Below are 13895 nucleotides of genomic sequence, written 5' to 3'. Positions count from 1 at the left end.
TTAGCCTTACTTTTAAACTATAACATTTTACATATCTTTATATATCTTAGAAGCATAAGCAAGAACAAGGTTAAGAAAAAGCATTTTCCTCAACAAAATTTAAAAATAAGGAATGCTACTGGTAAGTTTTCTCTTTACTTTTTATAATTTCTGATAGCAACAGTAGACACAATTCAGAAAGTAAAGAATAATATAGGCCAGGCGTGGTAGCTCACATCTGTAATCCCAGCACTTTGGGGGGCCGAGGTGGGGGGAATGCTTGAGCCCAGGAGGTCCAGACCAGCCTGGGCAATATAGCGAGATTCCATTTCTACAAAAAATACAAAACAAATTAGCTGGGTATGGTGGTGCGTGTAGTCCCAGCTACTCAGGAGGCTGAAGTGGGAGAATCACTTGAGCCTGGGAGGCAGAGGCTGAAGATCACGCCATTGCACTCCAGCCTGGGTAACACAGCTAGACCCTGTCTCAAAATAATAATAATAATAATAATAATAATAATAATAATAATAATAATGTAACACTGCCATAACACAATTTAAAATGGTAAATTCTTTGGCAATGTCACTCTGTTCAGTTTAAAGATCAATATAAACATATGGAATAATCTAAATGTTAACAGAAAGAATTGCAAAACACAGGCATTAAGAACAATTTGCTATAATAAAGAAACAAAGTTCTTGTACTATAAAAAGAACAAACGCTGCAGCTTGATCCTGGCAGGTTGCTGTTAGGCTTTCCCGTTCCAGGACAGAAGCAGCCTCCCCTCACACATTCTCCAGTGTGGTTTGTTAGCACAGATTTGAGTCAAGTTGATGATGACCCATGCTAATGAGGAGGAACCAGATACTAACAAACAGTGAATAGCTTTAATGAAATTAAATGGGGCTTTGGAGCTTTCTTTACAGTTGTATATGACATGGGCATGTCTATGACTCTAGCAATTCACAATATATTCAACCAAATACTGGTCAAATCTTATTAATAAAAATGTTCTCACAACAGAATCTCCATGCAAGGGGAAGTGATTTCCAAAGCTCAGATGAAGAACTTCCTTTATTAAGGGAAATAATCAAAAGAACTAAATTTTCACACTGCCAGAGGGTGGTGCCATATCGCTCTGTGATGTAAAATATAAGTGTTTTGTGTGTATCTGGGTTCAAAGTCCTACAATCTGTCCATTCTAAGCTAGGGATGAAAAGCATCACTCTTCAGAATGAGGCCAATTTTGCAGTGTCTGCTCACAATTTCCTGGAATTGGGGGAGAAAATTCACTGAGTGGGTAGAAGGAAAATTAAATATCTTGCCTCTGGTGCCTACTGGAATGCAGGGCTGCCAAGTAGATAATGGGGAGGTACACTGGGTATCAAAAGGAGCACAGCCCTAGGGAGCACGCTGGCACTTAGGTGAGTGCCATGTACAAAGTAGATACTCAACAAATACTAGTTCACTCAATGCAATAATGTCTCCAAAATAACATGTTAGAAATTAAAAGTTAAAGGAGGCTGGGCGTGGTGGCTCACGCTTGTAATCCAGCACTTTGGGAGGCTGAGGTGGGAGGATCGCTTGAGCTCAGGAGTTCCAAACCAGCCTGGGCAACATCTCTAAAAAATTACAAAAATTAGCCAGGTGTGGTGGTGTGTGTCTGTAGTTCCAGCTGCTTGGGAGGCTGAGGTGGAGGATCGCTTGAGCCCAGGAGGCAGAGGTTGCAGTAAACTGTGATCACACCACTGCACTCCAGCCTGGGTGACTGAGCCAGACCCTGCCCTCAAAAAAAAAAAAAAAAAAAAAAAAAAGAGAGAAGACAGATTTTTATAATAAAGCAAAATGTGGGTAACAGTCCCTTGGAAAACTGAGAATAAAAATATTCTAAATATGAAGTGTGTTACAACCTCAACCTAATTCTATTTCATTAGTTATATTTAACCTGCCTCCAGGATTTTAATAAAATACATTGCTCCCATATCATGTGATTTCATCTAAACAATTTTCAAAACTATAAGCTACAGATTTCAAACTAATAAAGGATAATAGTTTAGGTTAAAAACAAATTTTAGCAGTAGCCTTGATGACTTACCTCTGTTTTACGAAGTTTTTGATAGTTCCCGCTCCAAGAAATGAGCTTTCGGTCTTTCCCACCTCCTGACACCAGTGTGCCATCTCTTAACATACAAAGTGCAAAAATGCCACCCTCATGGGCCCCTTGAACTGCATAGCTTATTCGATTTGTACCTAAACACACCAAGAAAACCATCATTAGCACATTGTCAAAAGGCTGCCTCTGCCCATTTTCTAATCTCATCTGACTTTGGTTTTAAAAGGCAGTATTGTCCATGAGCACATCATTGCAATATGAATCTATGAAGGATCCAATTTCTAGACGTTCGCAGAGCACCAGACAAGTATGAAATGGGTTACTTTAGAATGAAGGAAAATATGCATTGTTGAATATGCATTCTCATGGCTGAGAATGTGGGCTCTGAGTTTAGATCCCTGCTCTCTAGTGAGCTGTTTCTCTGGACAAATTGCTTAGTTACTCTACCCTCAGATCCCCCTTGGTGGAATGGGGCTGCTGCTTACCCTGCAGGATTGTTCTAAGGATTAAGTGAACAGTGGGTAAGACACCTAGCGCCAAGAGCAGCAGGGATACTGGAAACATCACCATATGCTTCTGAAATTGCATTTACAAGTCCGTCTCCACTTTCAGCCCCAACTCAAAGATCCTTGAGAAAAGGGATGGTGGATTTTCCCTTTTTTCCTGTCACAGGGTAAGTGCTCATAAATGCTCACTGGACATAACTGGACGCATGCTTTCTGAGTGATACATCTCCCTTAGCAAACTTTGCTCAAGGACAGCAGGGGATTTGGGTCTGACTTAGTTGTATGTTCACAGTTAGCACATAATTAGCTTTCAATAAATGTCTGCCAAATGCTATATAAATCAGGATAATTACTGAAATATTTTACAGACCTATAAGTAGTCATTAATTTCATCATTATAATCTGTCAGTAGATTTCCTAATAAAGCTATTTAATTCCATCATAATAGCTTGGGCTTAAAGAGCCTTTCAGAATGCTATAAAGGTCAGTAACTCTTACTATTCTCTGCTTTTTCTCTGTTCTAGTTCTATGGTTTCAAGTTACACATGCACACATGTATGTGTGTGTCTCTGTAACTTGAAATTTAATCCTACTCCTGTACATTGTATTAATAGACAATTCTTAAAGCACTCATGTTTGATCTCTTATAACATTACCAAAAACCATTGGTTTTTGGGAACTATCACTTATTACCTTTTCCCCATACTAAGATGTTGCCACTCGAATCTCCAGTAATGGTGTCACCATTTTCAGAGAAAGTCACACAGAGGACAAACTTTGGCTTTTCTTGTTTCTGTAGAATGTGGCAAAAAAAAAAAAAAAAAAAATATATATATATATATATATATTTAATCCATACAACATATATATATTCCAGACAACCTTTCATTTGTACTAATAACATCTAGATTCACAGTGGTCCCAAGCTGGACAGTGTCACCTTCTGTAACCACTGTGCACACCTTGCATTTCTGTCCATCAGTAGAAGTTACATAACTTCTGCTGTGAGATTAACTGCTCTAAGACAAAGTGATTTCTAGCAACTCCAAGTGGCTGGGGAATCATAAAGCTGCAGATAGCAAATGGAGGAGGGTACTGGCCAGGGAGAAGGGTGGGGCTATGCTGTCAGCCTAAAGGGCAGGGCCCGAGCACCAGAATAAAGGGGTCCTCGAAACGAGCTTCAGGGAGGTGGTGGCAGATGGACCCCTGGGAAGAGGTGCTGCCCCCTGGTGCTCTCACAGTCCCACAACATCCAGACAAAAGGCACAGGAAGTCTCTATCATCCTTTGCAAAGGCAGGTTGCCTGCCTCCTGATGACTTCATCGCCCGATACTCTCTGCAACCAGTGCCACTGTGGGAGGCCTGGTGCTCCCCGGGTCCAGGTCCTTCCCTGCCCTCCACCTAGGCTTGCCCTGTCTTTTTCTTCACTTCATTACCAGTGTTACTTACCAGGTGTGACACGCTCCCCAACTATGTGAGGGATCCCAAGGGATCGTGTTGAGCACCACAGCCCCCAGAAAGATGCATCTAGCCAATCACAAATACCAGAGAAAAATAAAACAAAAATCATAATTTAACTTTACCTCGAATAATCCTTGCTTCTTATTAAGGGAGCTTCCTTCTAGTGTCCAAAAGTAGAGATGTGATTTTCCACAGGTAACTATGATGTTGGTGTCCGTGGGGTGGAAATCCGCAGCAAACACAGCTTCATTAGAGCACTATAGGAAAAACAGGGACTTGGATGCCTCACATCTCTTAAAACACGTAAGACACATGTAGGAAAAGAAGTAAAATCTGAGCCACAAATAAATAAGAAATTCAAGGCAAGCACAACGCCTATGATTTCCCCCATTGAATCCATCTTGCTATAAACACCAAGCGTATGCTGGTGCGGGCCTTAATGCCTCCTCCTTGTCTGTCTCCCCCACTTGACAATGAGTCCTTGAGGACAGGGAGCACCCAGGAGTCCTCTGTCTAGGCCAGGGCCTCTCCCAGGGCCAGGCATGGAGCAGGCATGCAGCATGCTTTGCTGAGGAGGGAGCTGGGACCAGAGGGACTTCAGAACTGCAAGCGTTTGCTCTCACCTGCTAGTCATGGGTTCCCAGTCTGGCTGATCAAATGGAATCACCAGAAATGGTAAAATGCAGATCTCTAGGCTTCGCCCCCTATCTAGTAAATGTAATCTCCAGGGAGGGCCCTGGAATGGATTTTACAAAGGTCCATTGTTCCTGGCTGACTCTGGCTGCCCGTTTCCCCAGGGATTCTCTCCTGCGTCTGACTCCTGGAACTCTGCCTGTGGCTCAGGGACCCGGCCTGGGGTCCCATGGAGTAGATCTAGCCCTTCGGGTGTCACCTCCACCACCCTCAGCCCACACCCTAACTTCCAAGACCCGCACCTTGGCCTGTTGGATTGGGCTCTGATCACTGCTTCTATTTAATAATGCAGTTACACATTCTTGAGCCTGGATAATGACCTACCTGTGATGCCTTCTAACCTAGCAACATAGCAAGAAGAACTTAAACCCCTGCCTAGAATATTAGAAGGTGGGGCTAGGGCATGAACACAGGTGTCAGGGAAGAGGCCTGGTCAGAATATAAGGTCTGCCTCCCAGACACGTAGCAGAGAAAGTTAGGTGAGTAAGGTTATCTAAGGTTGATAGATGCAAAGATGAGAAATCTGAATTCAATTCTATAAAAATAGGGATCCAATAGAAAATAGAAAAAGGTCAGAAAGTCAAGGCAAGGGAATTTGACATATTGTGCAAAATGGATTAGAGGCAGTCAAAGAAGTCCCAAGGGGCCCCTCTCAGGAGGAATCCTGTTGGGAAGGATTTGGGGTTTAGCTCGGGGCTCCCGCTGGTCTTTCCTGAGTCTGTTCCACTTTGGAGGCGCCCCTGTGCTGGTGGCCCCCACCCACACCCGCCCTTCCCGCAGCTGCAGGTGCCTGGGCAGCGAGTGCACCTTTACACCTGAGCGCATTTCCGGGCCTCCACGCGCCGTGCGAGCACACGGCAGGCGCTCGGGGTGTGTCAAGCAAATGAAAGAAATAGCCAGCAAATACATGACTGGATGAATTAAAAGGGTAGTGGCTATGAAATGAGGAAGAGAACAATCTTACAGACATGGTGAAAAAAGGAAAAACCCTAACAGGACCTGGGGTCAAAGTCTCATGATGGGAGAGGAACTGGGGACAAAGGATTCTAAGGCGAAGGCGTCATACCCAAGGGCTGGGGCAGGAATGGGCCCCGGAGCCCGCTGAAAGGGGGCTACCACTGTGCCAGGGCGGCTCGGAATGGGAAAACATTAATGCAGCCCAAAAAAGGCTCGGAGTATGACCTTCACATCCGCCAGTTTTTCTTCTTTCTGCCAGTCCCATACAGAGAGCACATGGTCGTTGGAGTCATCCACAGCACAGAGATTGGTTCCTCCATTCTAAAAGAAAGTTATTCACAGGAAGACTATATCTGAGAATAAAGTGGGTTGAACATGATTAAAAATAAACATCAAATTTTATTTTTAATAAAGAGTCTGCTACATTGTAGTTAAAGAATACTCATCCATTGCTTCTGAGACCTGCTTTCTTTCTCTCTCCCTTCCTTTCTTCCTTCCTCCCTCCCTCCCTCCCTTCTTCCCTCTCTCTCTCTGTCTTTCTTTTTCTGGAGACAGTATTTTCCTCTGTCACCCAGGTCAGAGTGCAGTGGTGCAATCATGGCTCTCTGCACCCTTGACCTCCCAGGCTCAAGCAATCCTCCTACCCCAGCCTCCCATGTAGCTGGGACCGTGGTGTGTACCAGCACTCCCAGATAATTTTTATTATTATTATTTGTAGAGATGGGATCTCCCTATGTTGCCCAGGCTGGTCACAAACTCCTGGGCTCAAGCAATCCTACTACTTCAGACTCCTAAAGTGTTGGCCACTGTGCCTGACCAAGCCACTGTGCCCAGCCAAGACATGCTTTCTTGACCAGACAGAAAGAGCAGGTAAATGATGGGGAGTGAAGAAACAGGAGTTGGGGAAGAGAGGCGCCAGGGCGGTGTCTCTTCACCACTGGGTTGCATGAAAACAAGAGACCCTCCTAGAGCAGACAGTGCCCGCAGCAGGCGTGGCACAGGGGCTGTTAGCAGCAGGCGTGGCACAGGGGCTGTTAGCAGCAGGCGTGGCACAGGGGCTGTTAGCAGCTGTGAACGTGGCTGCTGCAGGGCTGCACAAGCCCTCGGCTCTGGAAGCCTGAGTACACGGGGGTCTTTTCATGTGAGCACGTGCACATGCATGTGAATATGGGTTTCTGAAGTGGCTGAAGTGGTTTAAAAGAGTGTGGGGTGGGTCTGCTGAACCAGCATGTCCTAAGGAAGCCTGGAAGACCACAAGGCCCTGTCCAATCCCTGCTTGCGGCCAGGCTGCCTGCCAGCCACGTTGGGCTTGACAGAGGCGTTTGAACCAGAGCAAGTCTATCTTTAATGGGGGCTGGGTAAAATAAGGCTGAGACCTACTGGGCTGCATTCCCAGATGGTTAGGCATTCTAGGTCAAAGAATGAGATAGGAGGTTGGCACAAGACACAGGTTATAAAGACCTTGCTGATAAAACAGCTTGCAATAAAGAAGCCGGCTAAATCCCACCAAAACCAAAATGGCAACAAGAGTGACCTCTGGTCGTCCTCACTGCTACACTCCCACCAGCACCATGACAGTTTATAAATGTCATGGTAACGTCAGGAAGTTAACCTATATGCTCTAAAAAGGGGAGGCATCAATAATCCATCCCTCGTTTAGCACATCATCAAGAAATAACCATGAAACGGGCAACCAGCAGCCCTTGGGGCTGCTCTGTCTATGGAGTAGCCATTCTTTTATTCCTTTACTTTCCTAAAAAACTTGCTTTCACTTTATGGAATCGCCTAGAATTCTTTCTTGCGTGAGATCCAAGAACTCTCTTTTGGGGTCTGGATGGGGACCCCTTTATGGTCACATCTTTCTGGTGACCATGAAGTGACGACACTGAGGAAACTCCCAACCCAAAGGCTGACTTTGGGTAAGTGGTGGGGTCCGGTGACATCTTTCTGGAGACCACGGAAGGGACAATACTGAGGAAACCTCCGATCCAAAGGCTAACTTTAGTAAGTGGTGGGGTCTGGTAATATCTTTCTGGTGAATCCCAAAGGGATGACACTGAAGAGACCCCCGACGCAAAGAAAAATCATCTGTACACACCGAATGGCTGATTTTGGGTAAGTGGGGTGCATATACCTGGGCAAAGGACGGGATTTGGTTAGAGGCCCAACTTAGGAGTCTCTCCTAAGACAGAATGAGTTAAATGCCCCTATTAATAAGGCAAGGACGCTTGACAGACCTTGGGTTCCAGGCCCAATTTAGGAAGGTTAGATTCCTTCCTAAGATTTAGGGGGTAAGAACAGGTTTGGCACTATGGGATGTTAACTGCTATTATCTTTGGATTAATCTGCCTTGCACTCTTTGCCGATGTCTAGAGTGACAGAATTAGGCATGTACAAGATCATGGGACATGGGGAGCTTTTTCCTCCCCAAAAGGGGAAATTTAAGAGCTGATGGGAATGCTGCAAAAGATCCCTTTGTTATCAACAAGCAGCCACCTGAACTTTTCAGTGTCGCTGCAGTGGGCAGGTCTTTCTCTGGCCTCCCTGAGCTCTTCGCCTTCCCCGCCCTGCCACAGGCAATGCTTTTTTCTCTCTCCTTTCCCTTTCTTATGTTTTCTATTACTCAGGGCCACCATCTTGCCCAGAGACCATAAGTTGAAACTCCTGGTTGGAGGCTGGATTAACAAGGATGGGGCCAACCAGGGGCATGTTTGAGCCTTGCCAGTTTGATATTGTGTGCTAAGCTGAATGGCTAATGTCCATGTTTCGTCACACATATTTTGCTCTGGCCAGGACGGAAAAAGGTAATTTTCCTTTATGATGTGGCTTGGCCCCAGGGCTATGGTGCAGCCAGCCGGATCACTAGGGCCGCCTCAGGGAAAGGGAACCCAGAAGCCTGCCACGCCAGCAAAAGAGTAAGAATTTCTTACCAGTCAGACTTCTGGCCTTGCTCTACCTCCCTCTCTCTATGCAAACTGGTTGAATGAATGGTAAAAATCACTGTTTATCTCCTGTAAAGTTTTGATTAAAGGGAAAAAAGGATTTGTGAGGGTAATCTTAAGCTGTAGAGAATCTGTTGTACTTTGTGTTATAAATTTGTCTTTCTATATCATTCTGTCATAAAGAGGGGTACCATAGGATAGAATGTGGGCCTAAGACCCTGTAAGTCCACTGTTCAAGGTAGCACAGCAAACTGGTCAGTTATAAATTTTGCAGCAGGTTCCTGAAAAAAATCTGGATAAAGTTTCGCTCTTATCTTGTTTCAGGTGCTTGGGAGCTTGACCTTGTAACCATGTGGCAGTACTTTATCTTGGTCTCTGCCATCACAATGGCAGCCTGGGATCAGGGTTCAATTCCTGGTTTAGGGAATGAGTCCTTTATTTTTTGTCTGTGTATTTACATGTATTATGTGTGTGATGTCTGTATATGAAAGAGCTTTGATTAATTGGTGTAATAATAAGAGCTTAAATCAAATATTTTGTAAGAAAAGTAAAAAGTGTAATGCCTTTCAGTTCACATGACTTAAGTAATTTTTGGGAAATAAAAACAATTTTACATGTAAGGTGTACAAAGAAAGTGAAATGTGTTTTGGTAATAAATTATAAGAAGGCATGGAAAGGTGAATTATTATTATTATTATTTTTTCACCTAGATTAAAAAGTTAAATTATTGTTTTAAATTAGATAGGATAAAGCTGAAAGTTAAAGCAAGTTGTCAAAAGTTTGTGAAAAATTAATCTTGTAAAAGAAATTCTGTGTGAACATATTGGCTAAAGTTAAAGGGGTATTAATCAATTTTTCTGTAAATTAAACATTGGAATAAAAGCACAACGGGTTTTTCTCTGAGCAATGATCTGCTTTTTAACAAAAATTGTAAAGGATTAATAAACAGTTTATAAAAATCTTACCTTATGGTCATACTGATTAAAATGGAATAGATTGGCCAGGCACGATGGCTCACACCTGTAACCCCAGCACTTTGGGAGGCCAAGGCCAGTGGATCATTTGAGGTCAGGAGTTCAAGATCAGCATGGCCAACATAGTGAAACCTGTCTCTACTAAAAATACAAACAAATAGCTGGGCGTGGTGGTGTACACCTGTAATCCCAGCTTCTAGGGAGGCTGAGGTGGGAGAATTGCTTGAACCTGGGAGGCAGAGGTTGCAGTGAGTTGAAATCATGCCACTGCCCTCCAGCCTGGGTGAGAGTGAGACTCTGTCTCAAAAAAAAAAAAAAAAAAAAAAAAAAGAATAGATTTATCTATGAGGTTTTATTAAGAATATTTAACATCAATAGTACACAAATATAAAGGTGAAATTTGGCTTATTTGGTATAAAAGTCATACAGGAAGCATTGTCAAATAGGAAATTGGCTTTCTTTGGGTTATATTTGTATAAATATGTTATTGGTATGTGTTCCAAAATTAGGTGAAACTCCTATAATTCTGATATGACTTAGTGTATGTTATTAATAGTTGTACTTGTTATGTTAAATTATTGTGTGCTCCAGGAGTAAATTTCGTTGTCAATTGTGGCTTTAACTGTGGCTGTCCTAAGACTTTTTGTTATCCACAGACAATTCTTGTCTTGTTTTGGTCCTATTTAAAAGGTGGCTTATAATCAGATATAGGCCTTTAACAAGTGCTCTTGAATGCAAGTTTCTGATTACTTTCGAAGTTGTAACATTAGAATAGAGGAAAAAACTTTCAGGACCCTCATGGAGAGCTAAAATGTTCCTGAATATCAAGCAGAACAGGAGTTAACTGCATGAACCAAACTAATAGAAGACTGAAGTCATCTTTTTTGACTTTGCTTAAAACGTTGCTGATCCTTTGTTTTTTTCAAAGTCAAGAAAACTTTTCTTTTGAGCTATTTAGAGCTTTTAACAAGTAAAGTACACTGCTATGAACAAAATTTGAAGCATATGTTTCTCTTTACCTGATTTCTCCAGAATTTAGAAACTATTTGTGAGTATTCTTAATTTATGGCAATATAGTTAATTGCATAATTGTAAAGAATTTGTTTTTGTTTGTAACAGGACACAACTGGAGAAACTGGTTATTTTTTTGACAGGAATGGCATGCTTTCCTTTAAGGAATCAAATTTGAATTGTAGAGTCCATAGAAGACCCTTGGGGGAAACTGGCCTTGTACCTTGTCTCCATAGTCCCTGTAAAGGGTTCCTGACCTGTGGTAAGTAAAGAATGTCACTTTCTCACAGGCCCAGGAGCCCCAAGTTATCTTGGGACCCCCAAAGAGGAGAGGAATTTACCCAACCCATAGGTATTTGAGGATATAAACCCATGGCTGGGCTTGCTTTAAAAAAGGTCTTATCTGAGATTCCTTATGGAACAGAGTTCCAGTAAAGGCAATTTAAAAAGCCTATGTGAAAAATAAATATTCTTGCTGTACTTTATACAATAATCCAGCCAAGTATATAAGACTAAGGCTTATGTTTCCAAACAAATCAGTCCTATTATGGTTTGTCTTTAGTAAAAATGGGAGACTGGAGAGAGAAATTATATTTCAAGAACTATGGTACATTTGTTATTAGATTCTAGTTTCAACAGTTGTTTTTAAATTTTTTCTGCAATTTAGACTAACCCTGCTTATTCCTGTGAACCAACCAGTGATCTCTGACTGCTGCTCAGAATAAATAAAAGCGATGGGTAATGTAAATATCTGGATCAGTATTCTAATTCTGGAGACACTGGAATCAGCTAGAGACCCCCATATCAGCTTGGTTCCAATAGTTGCCCAGTTAATAAAAAGCCTTCTTAGTTTACTTGGGATAATTTTGTTTATTTTGTTTTACTGTTGTGGAATATATTGCTGTTGTACTCTTTGTGCAGGAATACAGGATAAGCTTACTCAATGTTTTCTTAAGTTGAACACTTATTAATCTTCCAGATATCACCTTGCCAAACTGATGCTTTCTGACTGAGCTCTTCTCTACCCCAAATACAAGAGACCCTAACAGTTAGGCAGGAATATCATCACCCCTATTCAGCCTGAAGAAGTTACAGAAGATGGATCTTTGTCCCTTAACCCTTAGGATTAAGGATTCTCTTATAAAAGGGAGGGGAGAAATGTCAGAGGCGTTTGAACCAGAGCAACTTGAATAGGGGCTAGGTAAAATGAGGCTGAGACCTACTGGGCTGCATTCCCAGGTGGTTAGGCATTCTAGGTCACAGAATGAGATGGAGATTGGCACAAGATACAGGTCATAAAAACCTTGCTGATATAATCACTTGCAGTAAAGAAGCCGGCTAAATCCCGCCAAAACCAAGATGGTGACAAGAGTGACCTCTGGTTGTCCTCACTGCTACACTCCCACCAGTGCCATGACAGTTTACAAATGCCATGGCAACATCAGGAAGTTACCCTATATGGTCTAAAAAGGGGAGGCATGAATAATCCCCCCCTTGTTTAGCATGTCATCAAGAAATAGTCATAAAAATCGGCAACCAGCAGCCCTCAGGACTGCTCTATAGAGTAGACATTCTTTTATTCTTTTACTTTCCTAATAAACTTGCTTTCACTTTACTCTATGGACTTGCCTTGAATTCTTACGAGAGATCCAAGAACTCTCCCTTGGGGTCTGGATGGGGACCCCTTTCCAGTAGCAGAATGCCAGAGACAGACACACTGGAGCCACCCTCGAAAGAACAGGTAAAATTCAAGGCCAGAGCACACAAATAGCCTCAAGGAAAGTGAGGACAATGCCTCTGGGGGTCTGTTTTCATCACCAAACCCATGTGGCTAGAGATGTCTGATTGGAAGTGTGTGTCCCTGATGAGACATGCATATGACCTCTGACTGAGAAGTCCTGGGAAGCAGGAATGTTTCAGAGTCCAAATCTGTACATACACCAGGGCAGGTATCGAGTGTGTCAACTCCCCCTCTTCAACCCTGAGTTGATTCTCTACTTCCTGTGGAAGAAGACAGCAATACCCACATGGCACGTACTTACAGATTTTGAGAATGCAATACAGGTGACTGCTCGGTCAAAAAAACCTATTCCAATGACGTGCAGAGTATTCAATGTCACAGAATCCCAGATGCGCACGTGTGGGGGCAATTGCTATTTAGAAAAAAAGCACAGAGCCATCAACTGTGAGGGGGATACACATGTGTCTTTACCTTAACGCTACAAGATTGCTTGGACAGTAACTCGGACTTTGTCAAAACAAAAGAGCTTTTTCTGCATTTCAGGAGTCTGCCTTTTTATGTAAATAAAACATTCCCAGGGGCTTCAGGAGGTGGAGGGCCTTGTTGATAATTTAACACTAAGGAAAGGTCTACCAAGTTTTGAAATTTGAATGGCCAATTTTTGACAATAGTACCATGGGAACTGACACTTTAATTTGTGCATCTAAATGTGTCTGAATTTTAGAAATGAAAAAATGACAAGTAAAATGGAATCTCACATATGGGTTATTCTTTTAAAGTCTGTTTCATTGCTAAAGTGTCACCATGCCTAAGTTCATAAGATGGTCACCACCAAATAATATTAAGAGCTTAACAGACCAGGCGTAGTGGCTCACACCTGTAATCCCAGCACTTTGGGAGGCTGAGGCAGGTGGATCACCTGAGGTCAGGAGTTCGAGACTAGCCTGACCAACACGGTGAAACCCTGTCTCTACAAAATACAAAAAATTAGCCGGGTGTGGTGGTGCATGCTTGTAATCCCAGCTACTTGGGAGGCTGAGGCAGGAGACTCGCTTGAACCCGGGAGGTGGATGTTGCAGTGAGCCAAGATTGCACCACTGCACTCCAGCCTGGGCAACAAGAGTGAAACTCTATCTCAAAAAAAAAAAAGATAGCTTAACATTCTTGGGCAAAACAGGCATCAATTATGTACAAATAAGATTTAGAATTATTATAATTGGTTTAAAATCCTCTCAACGGTGTTCCTAGGTTATTTATGTTAATTTTCCTCTTCCTTAATAGAAGGAAGCATCATAGAGCAACCAGTAGATTTATCAATAAGAAAAGGTGCTGGCATTGGACCTAGTAGAAACACTAGGCAGGCGTTAGGTGAACCAGGTTCTAGTTCAGTCTAATCTCTAAGTAGCTGGGTGTCTGCAGGCATTCCCTAGGCCTCTCTGGATTTCTCTATAGGTAAACTGAAAGATAGCTATAACATTTTTCTCTGGTTCTCAAGTACCGATTCAATTTCAATACCAG

General features: G+C 42.7%; 1 protein-coding gene across 25 annotated transcripts in view; it reads right to left on the bottom strand.

Moving 5' to 3' along the window:
• The window catches only part of EML1 (EMAP like 1), a 210519-nt gene that overhangs the window by 29372 nt on the left and 167252 nt on the right, over positions 1–13895 (bottom strand). For all 25 annotated transcript variants that reach the window (XR_012416106.1, XR_012416105.1, XR_012416107.1 and 22 more), the window contains 5 exons: positions 12679–12789; positions 5935–6030; positions 4182–4316; positions 3292–3391; positions 2075–2229 (listed from right to left, as the gene is read on the bottom strand). Coding sequence is in view for 18 of the 25 variants with exons in the window: in XM_005562188.5 (XP_005562245.1) it covers positions 2075–2229; positions 3292–3391; positions 4182–4316; positions 5935–6030; positions 12679–12789 (597 nt within the window). In the remaining 7 variants the exon portion in view is untranslated. The remainder of the gene's footprint in view (positions 1–2074; positions 2230–3291; positions 3392–4181; positions 4317–5934; positions 6031–12678; positions 12790–13895) is intronic.

Source organism: Macaca fascicularis, chromosome 7, assembly GCF_037993035.2.
Source record: "Macaca fascicularis isolate 582-1 chromosome 7, T2T-MFA8v1.1".
NCBI classification, from domain to species: domain Eukaryota; kingdom Metazoa; phylum Chordata; class Mammalia; order Primates; family Cercopithecidae; genus Macaca; species Macaca fascicularis.
Note: the sequence above shows the minus strand (reverse complement) of the source record. Positions and strands in the feature narration are given on the sequence as shown.